Source organism: Nymphalis io, chromosome 1 (genome assembly GCF_905147045.1).
Source record: "Nymphalis io chromosome 1, ilAglIoxx1.1, whole genome shotgun sequence".
Lineage (NCBI taxonomy): Eukaryota > Metazoa > Arthropoda > Insecta > Lepidoptera > Nymphalidae > Nymphalis > Nymphalis io.
In genome coordinates this window covers 15,083,931-15,102,178 of record NC_065888.1, presented here as the reverse complement: position 1 = coordinate 15,102,178, position 18,248 = coordinate 15,083,931, and the positions used below count along the sequence as shown (strand labels likewise).

The 18,248-nt window shown below is 33.6% G+C and overlaps 1 protein-coding gene across 1 annotated transcript in view; it reads left to right on the top strand.

Moving 5' to 3' along the window:
• Positions 1–18,248, top strand: part of LOC126781824 (cell adhesion molecule Dscam2-like) — an 87,595-nt gene that overhangs the window by 18,164 nt on the left and 51,183 nt on the right. Inside the window, exon 3 of the mRNA XM_050506894.1 lies at positions 13,499–13,641. Within this exon, the coding sequence (XP_050362851.1) occupies positions 13,499–13,641 (143 nt within the window). The remainder of the gene's footprint in view (positions 1–13,498; positions 13,642–18,248) is intronic.

Below are 18,248 nucleotides of genomic sequence, written 5' to 3'. Positions count from 1 at the left end.
GTATTTTTACAATTCATCGAACAACATTTAACAAATCTATTAAGATCAAACGGTGCTTCAATCCAAAAGGTCCTATCTTAATAGTACTTGCGACGAACAGTATTTTATAAACTATATAAAACGAAGCTACATTTTGCATTGGCATATTTTTTCGTTTACATCTGTATACTAATACTTTCACATACTTATATACAAAAAAAAATACTTATAGATATCTTCATAAGGTAAACTAGTGAGTCATATACAGGTAACTAAAGCTCTTCATTAACATAGGTCGATTTCGTATCGTCTTCATAACATGTGTCTTATATTGTTATGGAATATACATTTAGTTTATAGTGCAAGTGAACCAGACTAATTTAATAATAATAATGCCCTGCTTGTCAAATTCCGCCTACAGCGTGTAATCTCGGAGGCTAGCAATTTGTGTTGGCGATATTAGGGTGAAGGTGAGTGCGTACACACATGTGAACTCTCTATTCCCTCAGATACATAGTCCGAAATGTCCGAAAATCGAACCGAAGAGAGATCAGATGCAAAACTAAAGGGTACTCGTGCGTCTACCACCACCAACTTCTTAACTCAAGCCTAATTCAAACTTTAAGGACGTCAGCAATTTCAGCCTTATAAACTAGCTGCTAGACTTATCATACAAGTACATTACTATTGATTGTACCAAAGAGACAATCGATGGTTTGCTTGTTGTAACGTCTCTTGGGACATGACAATTAGAACCGGAGCCTGGTAAGGCAAAGGCAATTTAAGCAATAAGATGAATTAAGACGTAATAAACATGTTATGTAACTGACACGAGTAACAACGCGCAAGGATCACCATTAAACTGCGTGCGATTAATGAAAACAGTGCCGTCTACTGACAACAATCGGAATTCTATACAAATCGCCGTTAACTTCAACGCTATCGAATAGTAAAAAAACTTGCACCAGTCACACTATATGTCTAAACTTGAAAAACAAAAAGAAATTAGACTCGTATGTTAATTTATATAGTATTTATTCGTTTTATTTCACAGTTTTTTACGAATACTATCACGTTTCTTTTTAATTTTCCATCCATTTTATGTATACTGCTTTTTTTTAGTTCTCTGAATCGTTCTGAAAATAACATCACAACGGCCCGAGCTATAAAACACGTTATGTATTTTGGTGAAATATATAACAAACAGACCGTAAAGCCAATATAGGGGCTTAACGGGGGACAATATTGGGCCGAGCAATCGACCCGTCCCAATCACGCTTCGACGCCGGCTCGTTAACGCTCCTAACACGTTTTATTACATACACTAGGTATGTGTATAAGGTCACTGTTAAAGTTGCACTACCGGTCACACTTCCATCCAATATAAAAAAAGCCCTTGTGTTCAAGCTTGCTTCATACTAAATTTCATTCAAATCGGTTCAGTTGTCAGACAAATAGACAGAGCAATTTTCGCAGTTATAATATTAATATAGATAACATATATATCGAAATAATCATTTACTTCATTAGGTACAAGAAATAAATAAATAAATTTAAAAGTACGGAGTTCTAAGTCCGACAAAGGGCAATAATACTTATTTAATTCTCTCGGAATGAATTTTCACGACCAGACGAGGATTAAATATTTTGTGGTGACTCCGAATGTACGTAAAGCCATTTCGTATTTTTAGTCGTCAGATTGTCGTATTATCGGTCTGGGAGATTAAGGGAGTTAAGAGTACGCCAGTAATTACGCTCAGACTTATGTGCTATAATACCTTCGTATTTACCTGGACTATACACATACCCCACAACAGCGTACGATCACATAAAATATATGTTTGTGCGTCTGTGTTTTAAATATTATAGTTTGCCTCGTATTTACCATCGACATGTGTAAGTAGTAGCTGTGTTAAAAACAATATCCTATAATTTAATAATATATTTTTCATACATTATGTATCGACATGTATTGTATATTTCAATTTCCTGAATTATATATATATTTTTTAGATTAATACAAATAGTGAAAGTCAAAATCAAAATCCTTGCGCAAATCAAATCACGAAATATCCCTCCGGCATCCTCAGCCTTCACACAACCTTCAAAGATATTCAAAACATGCTCGACTCCAGCGGAGATTGTCACTCTTCGTGTGTTTTTTGAATTGAAATTGAACTCCTACTGGCACATAACTTTATGTTATTTACATTAATGTTAAATTGTTAAAACTAAAGACTTAATACCACACAGTACTGTAAAGTTAATTGGAAGAATAATTGTTTTGTGATAAATACGCTTTTGTACATTATTAATTTAATATCATAATAGCATTTTTGTGTATAATTAGGTTTCATTTGTGATGTTAGTATTAATCGTCATTTCATTCCTGCTTTGTTGATCTAGTGGCTGTCTTAAGATACTGCTTAATAATTTTACTTATTGATAGGGATATGTGCAAGCTCGTCTGGATAGGTGCCACTTACATATTTTACCGCCATACAGCAATAATCAGTATTGTTGTGTTCCGGTTTGAATGGTAAGTGAGCCGGTTTTATTTGTAATAAACAACAAGGACAAGGGAAAAAGAGGATTATTGAGGTTGGTTGCGCATTGACGATGTAAGGGATAGCTAAAATTACTAACGGTGCCAATGTTGGTCGGTCGGTGCTATCCACTTACCGTCAGTCGGACCATTTTCCCGTCTGCCGAATAATTTTATATACCAAAAAAAATCAACGCTTTGAAAACCCAGGTCAAGTTTATGGAAATCACTCAGTTTTTTTGGTTAGAAAGAAAGCAGTAAATGTTATGCAGAAATCTCTACAAGTAATTAATGATCCATCAGTAAGGACCAATAAATTCAAAGTGTGTTAATGGTATAAAAGTACTGATATAAATGTTTTATTTTTATTAATTTTTTTGTATATTTTATTATTTAATGCCGAACCAGGCCATGATTACCGTAGAAGACGTGAATGTTTAGCCAACAATCCTTAAATTTATGCTTATAAATCATCTCGTGCTCGCTTGTGAAAAAAAGAAAACATTATGAGGGATCCTGTGGCGGATGAAAATCTGCCGCTTTCATCCGCCCACCCACACCGAATCAGCACGAGTAAGCTTAACCTAGTAGTGGGACATTTACTATTATTTTTTATTATTTAAAACGTTGAAATATGTTACCTAATCAACTTGTACATAACATTGTACATAGTGCGCTACGAGCATGAAATAGATAAGGCAGATCATAAATTAAGGAATATTTTTCAATTGTATTGAAAATAAAGGACGATGTCTAACGAAAATCGATAGCAAAACTAATTATCAAAAATATCTTCTTCAAAACACATTTCAGAATTTCGAATTACTAGTAAAAAAGAGACGAAATGAAAATGATAATTAAAAACAATTAATGAAATTTGAGGCATTATATTGCCATTATATTTGATAAGTCTGAAGAAATACTTAAAACTTAGATTAAAATTGAAATGATTGTTAACCGAACACCTACTAACTACTTAAATATTATTTTAAGGTAATAAAAACCAACTGTTTGTAGAAAAATTATAATAATAATAATTTCCTGGGACATTATTCACACATGGTTATCTGATCCCAAACTAAGCAGAGCTTGTGCTATGGAAACCAGACAACTGATATACTACATATACTACTTTTGTAAATACATACTTATATAGATAATTACACCCAGACTCAGGACAAACAGATATGTTCATGTTTTATGTAATTACTCTATGCTAACTTACACACTTTACATCACTCTGTATACTATATAGCTCCATAATACTGGGTGTTTAATATGTAGACTGTCAATGAAACATGAAATAAGATTTAAAAAGTCCATAAAAACATAAAAGTATATACTCATATATTTTTCATATAAGAATAGGGACAAAAATTAGCAGTTTAGCTCCGAAGGCACGTACTTCCGACACTTAGCCCGATACTTATCTTCGTGGATTTTATATGAAAAATATGTAAAAAAACATAAAACTGAAAGGGGTTTCTCTGTATTTCTCCAAAATATTTTAGCTTTAAAATATATTTGTGTCATTGTAATATATAATTCTTTTATATAATTACTATTCAATGCAAACATAAAACTTAGCTTAGAACTCTCGATTACACTGTACATAGTTTGTCAATATTGTTTTAATTAAAGACGATAATTTAATTTAATTCATTAATAAGTGATAAACGTTCTCTAATACAATTTAGCGAAGTGATGACATAACGGTCGCTAAATATTAAATACTCGTCGTATTCTATTATTATATTCGTATTCTAACAAATTCTTAAAATTTGACAGTGTGTGATGATTTACTAACAGAAAATATATATATTTTTTTGTTATATTACACTATAACTAATAAACGTACTGATCGTTATGACAGTCTATATAAATTTTTCTTAATAAATTGGTCATTCAAATCAAATTGTTAGATACTGATATCATCGCTTTCAAACTAATAAACAATGTCTTCAGTTTGGTAATTCGACTAGCTTCCGCTCACAGCTATGTCCGCGTATTGATCGGGACAGGTATTAGGAAGCTTAGTAGTATAAGCGATCTCTATTCCAAATTCCATTCAAATTTGCTTAGTAAGTTTTGCGTGACAAGGATGAATTTATCCTCATAAGCTTTTACATTTACATTATTTATTAATTATAATGCTCATTTAACTAAAATCGAAGTCCTTATTAACTTTAGTAGAGATATTAAACGCTTCTGAAAACAATTACGATCAAAGTGATGTACAAAAGATATACCACGGCTGAATATTAAACGCTGCCGTGACAAAATTCCAATTTTCGTAAAATTGAATATATAAGTAAACTGACGATAAGCTAAATGTATCCCGGGGCGGTTCCGTCGCATTTTAATCTTATAGGAAAGCGAAAGGCTCGCAATAAAAGTTCCTTAACAACCTTTCGTCGGAAATGGCCAAAGGTCGTCCAACAAAAGCCGATCGGATCCCGTCTAAATTTATTCACTCGACCTCCGTAACGTAGCGAACACTTATGATTGCCAAGCGCAAACATCAAAGCATTTTAATATATAAAACCTATTTAAATTCTGATAAAATATGATTATACTCATTTTATATAAAGGAATTGAATGTCGTAATATTAAAAGGACAGTTATCTTGAAAATACGACAATCCAAATTGATTTATACAGTCTCTGTAATAAGGATTGATTTACAATAAATTCCCCAATTTGCTTCATTGTTAATATTTTCATTTATTTTGTGAGAGCCTGAAAGAATTCTTGATTGAGATGAAAGAATTTTGTAAAAACTTGATTCTTAAAAAGTGACTGCTATTAACTTAGATTAAATTTCCTTTATGTACTTCAAATTGTAATTAAAAAAAATCAAATAACATGCTAGTTATTAACACATAAGGCAATGATATTTATAATATTCACGCCCGCGGCTCCACCCGCGTGTTGGGAGCGAGAGCTGTTAAGTACTTTATATCCATTTGTGCACCCTGAGAACGTGAATGCAAAACTTCATGATGGTCGGCTAATCTGAAGCCTGTATAATAATATAATGATAGCGTTATGCTTTGTTTACGAATTAATGAATAACGCTCGTTATATTTGCTTCTATAAATAATATTAAAACAAAGTCACGTTTTGCCTATTTTCCATTTATTCGATTATTTTTTTATATCGGTCGATGGAGATTCATACTTTTTTGGTATACTTGAATCTGAAGCCTGTATAATATATGGGCTAGTGGTAGAGTTCCCTTACATTAAATATTCAAACACCATAATTCAAATCTTTGTATTACTTTCTTTGAATGAAATTTGATTTGAAGGGTGACTGACTTAGTCTAAATACAGGTACAAATACATTACAATATCTTAAACATTACCTTGGCGACGTATTATAAGTTTAATATTGGCTTACTTTACATAATGCCCAAGTCTACGGATAAAAGTGATCATTTAAAATCAGGTGGCTCATGGCTTAAGAAACTATTCGCAGTGAAAATTAATTGTGGACAAATACTTGTTTCCCAAATAATTGTCAGAAGAAGATTCATTTTCGAAATACCAGTACATTTGCCAAGAAGGAAGAATTGCGAACCAACTGTTCTAAGAAATCTTAAGGTCAGGACTCAATTGTAACAAATAGCTGTGACAGAAATATAACCATACATGTTGTTAACAGTTTTCTGTAAAAATATTAGTAACTTCATGATGATCGGCTAAGAAGGTGGTAGAGCGTTGTGCAAGCTCGTCTGAGTAGGTACCACCCACTGATCAGATATTCTACCGCAAAACAGCAGTACTTGGTATTGTTGTGTTTCGGTTTGAAGGGTGAGTGAGCCAGTTTAATTACAGGCACAAGGGACATAACATCTTAGCTCCCAAGGTTGGTTGCGCATTGGCGATTTCTTACAATTCCAATGTCTATGGGTGTTGGTGACCACTTACCATCAGGTGATCTAGGTGAGCATATTTTATATTTAGGTGTCATTGTCCTTATTAATTTTGAACAATGTTGTTGTCTCTGTCACTCTTAGAACGTCATAAAAGTCATGAAGGTGTGTATCCAGTGTATATGTATAATATGTGTGTGTAACCGGCATTGGAGCAATGAGCGAACATGGTTGAATGAGCTCAAAACTTTCTCTTCAAGAGGAGAAGAGTACTGACCTGTACTCTAGATTATATAATCTACGAGAATAACTCGATATTATAAATTTACTTTTCATATTAGGTATCTTAATATTTTTTTACATTCTTTTACCAGCGTCAGTAAAACTACATAAGAGTAAATTAAGTTGTGTATTAGATTTGCAGTCCACCTCCACCAGTACGTAATTTTATTAACTCACTACATTAAGCCGGCTCTTTGTGCTGGAAAAATCTTGTTTGCATTAAAAAGTGGTGCGTGAAACACAATTTAAAATATTCCCGTCTATAATGCTTGAAAGTGGATTAATATACAGTTATACCCCTGAGGCTTTCTTCAGAAAATTGCCCACCGCCATTCGGACAAAGGTGGGGTCGTTATATCTCTTTATGGTCCTTCGAGCCTGATTCAGTTGGGAAATTGTTTTTTCTCGCCAACAGGTGCGGTCGCTACAAACTCCTTCGTAATTGAATTTGTGTTTGCCGTAAATGGAATTTTTATAAAAAAATTGTAAAATATCCATTTTTTTTCATATTTAATACCGTTCCTGTAGGAGTAGCCTTATAACAATCCTCATTGTCCGATGATAATATATAAAAAGTAACAATTATACATAAATATTCTAGTAATATTTGGTTATAAAAAACGCTGATAAATATAATTATCTATCTATGTATAATTTGAGTTGTCCTTTTCTATAATATTAAATAATTTTCATAATGTTATTTAGGTAAGGTTTTGAAATATATATTTGAATGCTACAAAATTTGTAATTATCTATAAATAATTTAGTAGCAAAGTAATTACATCAAATTAGTAACGATCTAGTAAGCTATCCGCTTATTGGAGCGAGGTCGATGTTAATGCGTATCCCCATTTACATAATTATGCGAACATGTTTGCCTCGCAAGCACAAACAGTGTTCAGGATAGGCCGTAAAACCAACATCCTTATATACTGCAATAACCATTCTACGATCCTATCGAGAACGCTTTAACGCGCGAGTTACAAGCGTAAGCGATTCAGTATGATTGCTTTATTTAACTCTTACTGTTCATAAAAATGTTTTTGTATTATTTATATTACATAAATACGGTAATTAATATATAATGTTTGCTAAGTTAAAATTTTTATTAAACTTTTTGTTTCAAAAACTCCGAGTTTATCGTAAGCTCGAATTACATCATTAGATGTTTTAATTTTTTTTTATAGAATTGGAAGGCGGACGAGCATATGGACCAACGCCCTTAGACATTGCCTTCGTATTATTATTAATATGTATTAGGTAATTTAAATGTTCTTTGAAAAGTATTCGTTTCAATAATTTCATGTATTATGAATAAAACAAAAATTATAAATATATACATTGTATATATAAAGTAAATAATATGTAATAATTTGAGCTATTATTAGCCATGAATCCCTAATCTCATGCCTTACGTTGAGTAAATATTTGTAAGGCCCGAAACTGCGGGCTAGTTTGAATTTCAACAGACCCTTGTTGACCCCGTTACCATAGTCGGTGAATTGATATACAGCTCTGATGGATTTAGTTTTTGTTCTACACACGTCCCGCTGGGGCTGTTTGCTGTGAGCGTTATGCTTTGTTTACGAATTATTAATGAATAACGCTCGTTATATTTGCTTCTATAAATAATATTAAAACAAAGTCACGTTTTGCCTATTTTCCATTTATTCGATTATTTTTTTATATCGGTCGATGGAGATTCATACTTTTTTGGTATACTTGAATCTGAAGCCTGTATAATATATGGGCTAGTGGTAGAGTTCCCTACCACCATAATTCAAATCTTTGTATTACTTTCTTTGAATGAAATTCGATTTGAAGGGTGAGTGACTTAGTCTAAATACAGGTACAAATACATTACAATATCTTAAACATTACCTTGGCGACGTATTATAAGTTTAATATTGGCTTACTTTACATAATGCTCAAGTCTACGGAGAAAAGTGATCATTTAAAATCAGGTGGCTCATGGCTTAAGAAACGATTCTCAGTGAAAATGAATTGTGGACGAATACTTGTTTCCCAAATAATTGTCAAAAGAAGATTCATTTTCGAAATACCAGTACATTTGCCAAGAAGAAAGAATTGCGAACCAACTGTTCTAAGAAATCTTAAGGTCAGGACTCAATTGTAACAAATAGCTGTGACAGAAATATAACCATACATGTTGTTAACAGTTTTCTGTAAAAATATTAGTAAAAGAAAAATAAAAGGACACATACAAACCCAACTTGAGCAATATTAAAAAAAATATCTCGTCTGCTTTTTAAGCCTTATTTTTTTGAAAAATATTTATTATTTTTAGTCAAGAGTTCAGAGACCAGACAGCAGGATACAGGAAGCTGTATCGAGACACAATTAGAGCGCCTTCATTATCATACGTATGTGGATCGTCCTATGTTTGTGTTAACGTTCGCGGCGGCGACACCTTTACTTCATCATTAGGAGTTAAGGGGAAGCGACTTACATGGTATTAGGAGTTTAGCACAATTATTATTATCAGAAATGTATATTCGTTCGTCGTATTATTTTGTCTCAACATGGAATCATACAGTATTGATGATGATGTCCTTCTGAACTGCGCAAAAAAAGGTGCACTCTCTATACCCTCACTCTAATAATCTTTGCTTTCCGAGGCACAGGAGTAAAGACACTTCCAGCTTACTGACTTCGGGTTGCTATTGATAACCTTCAACCGAAAAACCCAATAACTTTTTATCGGCCTGACCTGGGGCTTGAACCCAGGACCTCATGGCCAAAGTGGTGTACTTTACTCCTCTCACTACTCTCTATATATTCTCCTTCTTCAATTTATTACTCGGTGTTTATTTCGTTTAACATTTAGATTTATTGTATAAAAACTTACGGTAATTGCTATGTCTGTCATTTTTAATCAAGTTTCAATTACTGATTGGAGGAAACAGCACCGCCTTTATACGAAAAGTTGGTATCGATCATTATCGTCGGTCCAGCCACAATTTTAAGTGTTGAAATTTGAGGGTGAAATTTACCAACTATTTCATGCAATAAATTTAGCTGAAAACTTTAATAAACTTGTGCATGCTCATCTTACAATCCGCTTTATTTTTATTCAGGAAATATGATCAAACTTTATGTGTATCAGAATTCCGTTCAAAGTTCAATTTCTTTTCTATACGCTTTCATCGGAAGCTAAATTTATCTTCTATCAAGTACATTTAATACAAAAGCTCTATGCATATACTAGAAGGGATATAATTTTGTATGATATAACAGTTCTTGAGGGCACATACTTATAGATTAATATCATCATAAAATCTGACATTTATACAAAATGTGTCAATACTAAAACAATTTGTGAATATTTCTTAAATGTACAGTTAACTTAATGTTCTAAAAATAATAAAATAAACTTTGAATTAAATAAAATGCGTCATATTGTTAAATAAGACAATTTCATATGATATAAAAGCTTTTTGCGTAAAGTAAAATATCAAAATACGAAATTAATTATCTTATCTACGCTTTCACAGCTGAACTACTGAACCGATTTTAATAAAACTTTGTATTCATACAAAGTTTGGGGTTCAAGCTTCAAGGCATACATATTCTACCTAGAAACTCTCTCCTCTAACGCGCAGGTAAAGCCGCTTGTGAAAACTATAATTGTATAAGATACTCATTTTAATAAATTTGACACTTTTTATAAAGAAGGCTTTTGTTATCCTTCTGTTGTAACTCGCCTCTAGATGGCGCTGCAGCACATTAACGTTTTACCGTTCAAAGGATCACCATGACATTGGGTATACCTATGGGTATCTGATATAAGCTTATTAACAAATTACAATCTCACAAAAATTACTGCAACGTAGTCCAGTCTAACTAGGTCGATTATTAAATTAGAAGTATATATTTATTTTTCAAATAAAAACAATCTACCCTTAATATATTGCAAGACAAGTTAGGAAGCAGCCGCGTCGCATCATTAAGACGACGCAATTAAGGGCCAGTAATAAACTCATATTTATCCTACGTTTAATTAATACCACAGCGAGTGTGCCTCTAATTACTTGCTTAGAGGCGATTTATTTTATTTAGTTGAAATGTTAAAAATGTTTAATATGTCCGCTTATAATTTTTATTACAAAATAACGGTAAGGATGAGAAAAATAATTGATTTTTTTGTCTTTTATATCTTAGTAATCATTGAGATCCAATTGAGTTTAATCGTTGCACTTCCTAGAAGGCTTCTGGTACTACAAGAAAAGTATATAATAGAGGGGTATCGTATTACAAAATTTCTTACAAAAAATGCTCTGTAACTCAAGCTGAGCGATAGCTAGGCTTCAGTAAAATTATCCAAAGAAAAAATTAAGAAATATATTTCTCAGCTACAACTGAGAAATGTATTAACTACGTAAATAGATATACAGAAACGACATTTAATCCGAACGAGAATCCAATGTTTTGTATCGACCAGCTTAATGTGAACGATTTCCTTGCTTTTTTCCATAATTTAATTTATTTTCCAACACACAAAATTGTACGTCATCAATCTTATTCAGGCACGAATTCGATTGTAACGATTTCGCATTCAAAGCAATATGGAATTGAATGGAAATAAACGCCCGAATTCCTTTCATTAATAAATTATAAATTGTATTCCGCCGTGATCAGTCAGTATCTTGCATCGTTTGGCGCCGATTCCTTTTGTACTCTCCCGATAGACCGTCATGATATATCATGAACCATGAAAAAGAGAAATTGAATAAATAAATAGAACTTTGAGATAAAATTTAAACGTGATTTTTGGTAAAGTAGTACTCAGCTTATATTCTACTTCAAACTTAAGTTTTTCTTTAAGTATTCAGAACTAAGTTCAACGAGCAACCCTTTTATCCTCAACGCTGGAACTTCTCAATCATGCTAATATCCTAGTGTTGTTTTTTAATTCGAACGACCGTAAAGTCAATTTTAAATATATATGGTCTGCCTGCTCAGCTATGCACCTGGATTGCCAGCTTCCTACACAAGCGTAGCCTTCGTGTTTTAGTTGATGGTTGCGCTTCACAATTCTATGTAGTGAATGCTGGGGTCCCCCAGGGATCTGTGCTATCTCCCACACTCTTTCTTTTGCATATCAATGACATGCTCTCTCTTGGGAACATACATTGCTATGCAGACGATAGTACAGTGCATGGTGGATACCACGGACGCGCAGTGGCTGGGCGAGCGGAAATTGAGGAGAGGCGGAAGGATCTTGTCATTGAACTCGATAGGACGTTAGAGCTCATTGCCAAATGGGGCTCTGATAATCTTGTTGAGTTTAATGCCAAGAAAACACAGGTATGCGCTCTCACGGCGAAAAAGTCAACATTTTCCCCTCTTCCCTCCCTCTGTGGTACTCCGCTGGTGATGCAAAGCAAAATCGCCATGCTGGGGATTGACGTTCGCTGCGACCTTAGTCCAAGGGATTACATCGAGGCTGTTATAAAAACAGCTTCACGGAAACTCGGAGTTCTGAACAAGGTGCGGCGCTTTTTCACGCCACAACAACTGTGCCTGCTGTACAAAACACAGGTACGGTCTTGCGTGGAATATTGCTCGCACCTTTGGGATGGCTCCGCTAAGTACCTACTTGAGGCCTTGGACCGGTTGCAGCGACGTGCCGTACGCATTATTGGCGACGTAAAGGTCACAAACACCCTTGAACCTTTACAATTGCGTCGTGAGATAGCAGCACTGAGCGCTTTCTATCGACTGTATCACGGCGAGTGCTCTGAGGAATTATTCTCTCTAATTCCTGCTTCCCCCTTCCTTCTTAAGTCCACGCGAGCTGGTTCTCGATGTCACCGCCTAACTGTGACATCAATTCCATCGCGAACAAAGAAATTTGGCAACTCCTTTCTTTGTCGCACTTCCAAAAAATGGAATTCCTTACCAGCTCACGTGTTCCCCTCCTCTTACAACCCGGGTTCCTTCAAACGAGGCGTGAAGAGGCATCTTGCGGGCCGGCAAGGCGAAGGCGGCTAGTGCAGAAAGTTTTTCCCGTCTGTACTGGCCGTCGTCGCGTTTGGACTCTACTACCACTTACCATCAGGTGGAGTAGAGTCATTTGCCCTCCCGGCGAATATAAAAAAAAATATATATATATTATGAGTATTTTTGTTATCAGTCACTTTTTTAAATAACAACGTCTGATTTAAAATTACTTGCAAGCAATTAAGCCTGCGAATGTCTAAAAAAAAGTTCAGAAGTATTTTTTACTCAATACTATTATGATGACAACTAACAAAATGAATTTGCGCTTTTGTTTATTATTATAAAGTCTAGTCTAATGTTACTTTTTAACTAACGGCTTCCATAAATTATATTGGCTCATTTCAAAATATTTTGACTTCTTGTATTGTTTTTTTTACCTAATTTTTTTTACAAATTACAGGCTTCGTGAATCACGTGGCAACGTACTCACAGAGATTAACTTGTTGTCACGGCAACACTGTATATAAGACAATTAGTGTTCTTCCATTGTATATTAAACTCGATTTTAATAAATTACTTCTAAATGAGATATTTTATCTTCTTTTACCTTTTGCTGCACTGAATGTAACGTTTGTGTTGGCAGCATATGTACAAGGCGTAGACTAAAAAGCAGCCTAGCCCAGACTACGATCTTTTCACCAAATTATCAAATATCATATTGTTAACTCTTTTTTATGGTTTTGTACCTTAATTTTGTCTTTGTTTCTTTTGGTGAATAAAGTTATTTATTATTATTATTGTTATACTTACCTAATAATATATGTATTTAAATAATTGTATTCTTTATTGCAGAGAAGCTCTGCCAAATGGCACGCTGTGGCTCGGCTCCTTCTCAGCGGCACAGTACCGCAGCGACGTTCACGCTGCTGTGTATCGGTGCCGCGCTGCTGGTACAGTGGGCACGGTGCTTTCCCGAGACATGCGTCTTGAAGCAGGTTAGTATCCATACATTTATTCTCAACAACGACTTAAGATGTGAGGTTTAAATTAACGTGTTGATATTTCAAGCATTTAATAAATTTAAAGCGTAACCGTAACAAGAATGACTTTCACTCAAAAATTACGTTAGATAAACGAAAAATATATTTTTAAGGACACAATCTACTTATGATTTCAAATAAATACGGCCATTCAAATGGATTGCCATTTGAATGGCCGCCATTGTCGTCCAATATGTTGATTTTATTAAATCAGTCAGTGCGCACGTCCGGCGCTGGCGCTGTCCTGAGAGCAAGAGACCAAGAGACCAAGGGGGTCACTAGACAAACGATCACACGCGCTACGGACATACTCCTTTATATTTTATATTTCCATCAGTCGGCTACATAATAAAATAGGCACCCGTCTTATATTTTTCACACTTGACGTCTGCAAACCGACCAACCTATATGACATACGTCTTGTAGATTGATTGTTGTGTGGTGTTGCTATTCTAATAAGTGACGTCGTACCGTAAGTACGTCGACCCGATTGTCTTGAAATTCGTCAGTCATTTCTTCGGCGACATAGACGCTCAATAAGCACGTATTAAATAAAAAAATAAAAAAAATGTATTACGCAAATCAGTTCCAAACTAAATTTTTTTCTTACCTACACGTGCGAAGCCAGAACGATCTGCTGGTATAGAATGAAAACCATTTTTAGTTACCCCTGGCCACTGTGTTATCTACATGTTCATTTATTGAAAATTTATTGTCAATTTTAATAACCAATGACATGTGACATGACAGGATGTACGAATGACATTACAATTACGATACTATATCCGGTTTAATATTCTATTGGATCACTTAATTAATCACCTGGTAGGTGACTGGAAATTTCGAGAGATCGTATTTTTTATTACACAAACATGCTGCTATTTATGCTTTTTTGGCTATATCTTTCATTTATGTAATAAACTACAAGTTAAGGAATGTACGATTTTATGATTACTACAAATTTTACATACTCGTCAGAGCTATCGGAATTTAATAATGGCTAAGTGATAAAATGTCAGGATAAATTTAGTTTTAAAGTAGCTTGAAAGCGCTTTGAGCTTAAGACGATGTCATTGCGAATTAAAGGTCGAGATGTATATTGCTTATCTGATCCACTTTACTTCATTTCACATTTGGTTTTTTAAATTACTACACATTCACTTTTATATGATTATTATTGATTTTTGTATATTATTTATTTTACAATGCCTTATATCATGAAGCAAGTGGTTGCTTTCGATATATTTGTGATATGTGAACTAATATCTTATAACGGTCCTTGTGTGTATAATTACACTCACTTACCCTTTAAATAAAAACACTGAAATACAAACATTACTATTCTGAGGTAATATAAATTATTACGAATGGGTGACTATTGAAACGGTCTTGTACGATAGTTTATCACCAAGTAAAAAAGTAAAAGTTGGCTCAAATTTACTTCGCTAATCAAAAAAATGCGAAATTATCCAAGACTACTAGTACCGCTCTCCATAATAAAGCATAGCAGCTAAAATAATGTCCGCCTACATTTATAGCACACAAGAAAACAAGATAATCGGTATTAATATCATGCATACCGCTTATACCATCTGATTATGCCTTTCAGAAGAATGCAATTACTCGCCGAAGTTTGTGTACCAATACATTCCATGAGAGTCTTTAAATATAGCTCAGACTAGTTATGACAAAATAATTTCTTGAAGAGATTTAATTTTTCTTAGCCTAGAGATAGATTTAAATCCTATATGGCTAATGAATTAAAATAACAAAAATGAAATGTTTTAAAAATTTATAAGTTAACACAAGCAAAGAAGAAATCACAAACAGGTTGCAGCTCCGATTTTTTTGTAAGAATACTATCGTTGAAAGTAAGTAAGTTTCAAGAATCTATTGTTGTATAATACTTTGACGATGAAAAACAACGTAATTATTGTACTATCAAAATAATATGAAATCCATATTTTTACCATAAAATAACTAAACAAATACCTCAGATGGTTAGCTAAACATTTACCAAACGCCAACATTTTATACCTCAAGATTTACAAAAGAGCACCGTATTCGTATAAAAATAAGACTGTTTTTGCCGTGATGCATTCAGAATGTATGAAAAAGCTCCGAATCGTCTAAGGACGGAAATAGAATTGTATTCCTTTGATGCTAAATTAATATAATCTTTGGCAGTTTTGGCAGACGATAAATGATATTTCGTACCATCTGCCTTTTATTGTTGAACCTTAATTTATTATTATTTAATTATTGTACTTTTTTATTCGACGTTTGTTACACATTATTATTAAAATACAAAGGTATTTTTAAAGGTTATATGTCCTTCTTGCTCTTGATGACTTAAATTGAAACCACACCTGAATAGATTTTCAGATCCACAAAACATATAATTGTTTACATGTTTACTATGAGTTATCTCTTATTACCTTAGTAAGAAGCGGGAATTGATGCGGAAGGTGAAGAACCATGAGATTTAGCCCACATTGGGAGAGACTAGCAGTAGCATTGGCTTAATGATGATGATACCCCTAGTTGGCTAAAATGGTAGATGTAAATGACTATTGCTCCGATCCTTAGCTCAAAGTTATTTTTCTTAAATTTAAAAAAGGCCTAATTTTCTCATAATAAAAAGGCTGTAAACTGTTAGATACATATGTGAATATTATACTATATAAGCAGGTTTCGTCACGATGTTTACCTGCACCGTATAGTGTGAACGAATTGCAGACTTGCTCGGATTTGACTTTGCAATTTTCGGTTAACATTCATCCGCTCTAATCACAGATTCATTTCGGTTCTATATCGGACTTTCTGATATTAACGTGTTCATTCATACCAATTCCTTACATAAACATTACATATATTAAAATAAAGTTCTACCTAAAGGAAATAATAAAGCATCATTTTACTTTATAAATCGTGTCCGTAACCCAAGTGATAATATTACGAGCGTACATGCTACGTATAAAAAACGAACCGGTAATGAAACCTCTACTTGAGGCCCAACCGATCGGTCCAACACACATCGTGAACCTTTCCTCCACCGATATTATCCGTCAATGCTATAAGCATCTATCCAAAAATCAACCAAATCGTTTAATAAATAAGTGCGAAAGTTGTGTGAAATACTAAAACACTTGACCTACGTATTGGCATTTGTGAAGGCGTAAGTCAGAAGCGCTTGGGCTGGAATGCAAATACGAATCTTTATGGAGGAGTCTTGAGTACCGTAAACCCCTGAGATTGAGTTTCCGCAATATCCCTTTGTAAGAAAGGTCCGCTAATGGAATCAGCTAAAAATCTAAGAAATCATCTCTCGACTCGATATCATTCAGATAAGAGCTTGGAGATATGCCATTATTAATTCTAATTGAAAAACTTGGCCTTAATTATTTATTTGTAGCTTGAGTTTTTTTAAATAAATAAACTTTAAATTATAATATATACGAGTATATTGTTCTGGTATTCCCCGGCTTAGCTTTATGCGTGAAAATTAAAGAAAATAAAATGAGTTTAATGTGGATGTTAATGAGTTTTGTTTAAGAATTCCAAAATTATTCAAATCTGCTCCTTAGTGTTATAAAATTTGCAGACTTGAGAGTACGGTGATAATATATATAAATATATAATTATATCTAATATATTTATTAGTTATATTGCAAAAAAAAAAACAATTTAAATTTCAGGTATTATTTATTATTGTGTAGTTGAAGATGAAGTTATGGATTCTTGTGAATTTTGCGACTAACAATTTATAAAATATAACATCTCTCAGCAAAAATCTAATATCCTCTTCAAATATTTCAATAACACAACAACCCACTTCACTTTCTATATTCGATAAGATCAAATATTTGGAAAGCGCTTACAAATTCTTACAATACCGGCACTCCTGTATCGGTCGTATAGAGGCTTGGCAGCATTCGCAGCGGTATCTCGACAGCCCTCCGACGCCTTTTAGCCTACGATCGCTTGAAACAATGAACCTCTAGTTCCCTACACCCTATTCAAGATTGGCCATTTTGCTGTGTAATCTACCGAAAAATATCAATATGCTGCCCCAAATTTCTATTCCTTATATATTTTTTTATTTCTTGAGTTTTCGTAAAAATAATTAACTTTTGATTTTATACGTGTATTTCTGAATTCCGAAATAAAATGTTTTTTTTTTTCAATAGTTTTTGCTATCCAGACAAGCAACATTGACACTGAAACATATATTTCTTACACCGTCACTATGTGAACGATGGTATCTAAGATGTCATGCCCCTTGAGTCTATATTTACACTGAAAAACTTACTCGTCATAACCGGAACACAGAAATATTATACTATTTGGCGATAGACAATAATATGGTGAGTGGTTGATACCCGGCTGATACAAGGCTGAACAATCATCGCCTGAATGAATATTTTAAGAAATAAATTAAATAAAAAGGGACATATTTAAGCCCTTTTCGATAACATAATCGTAATTTTAGAGAACACTCCATAAAGAGTCTGATGAAGTGGATGATGGCGAGCCGAACAATGGCATGACACGTGGACTCG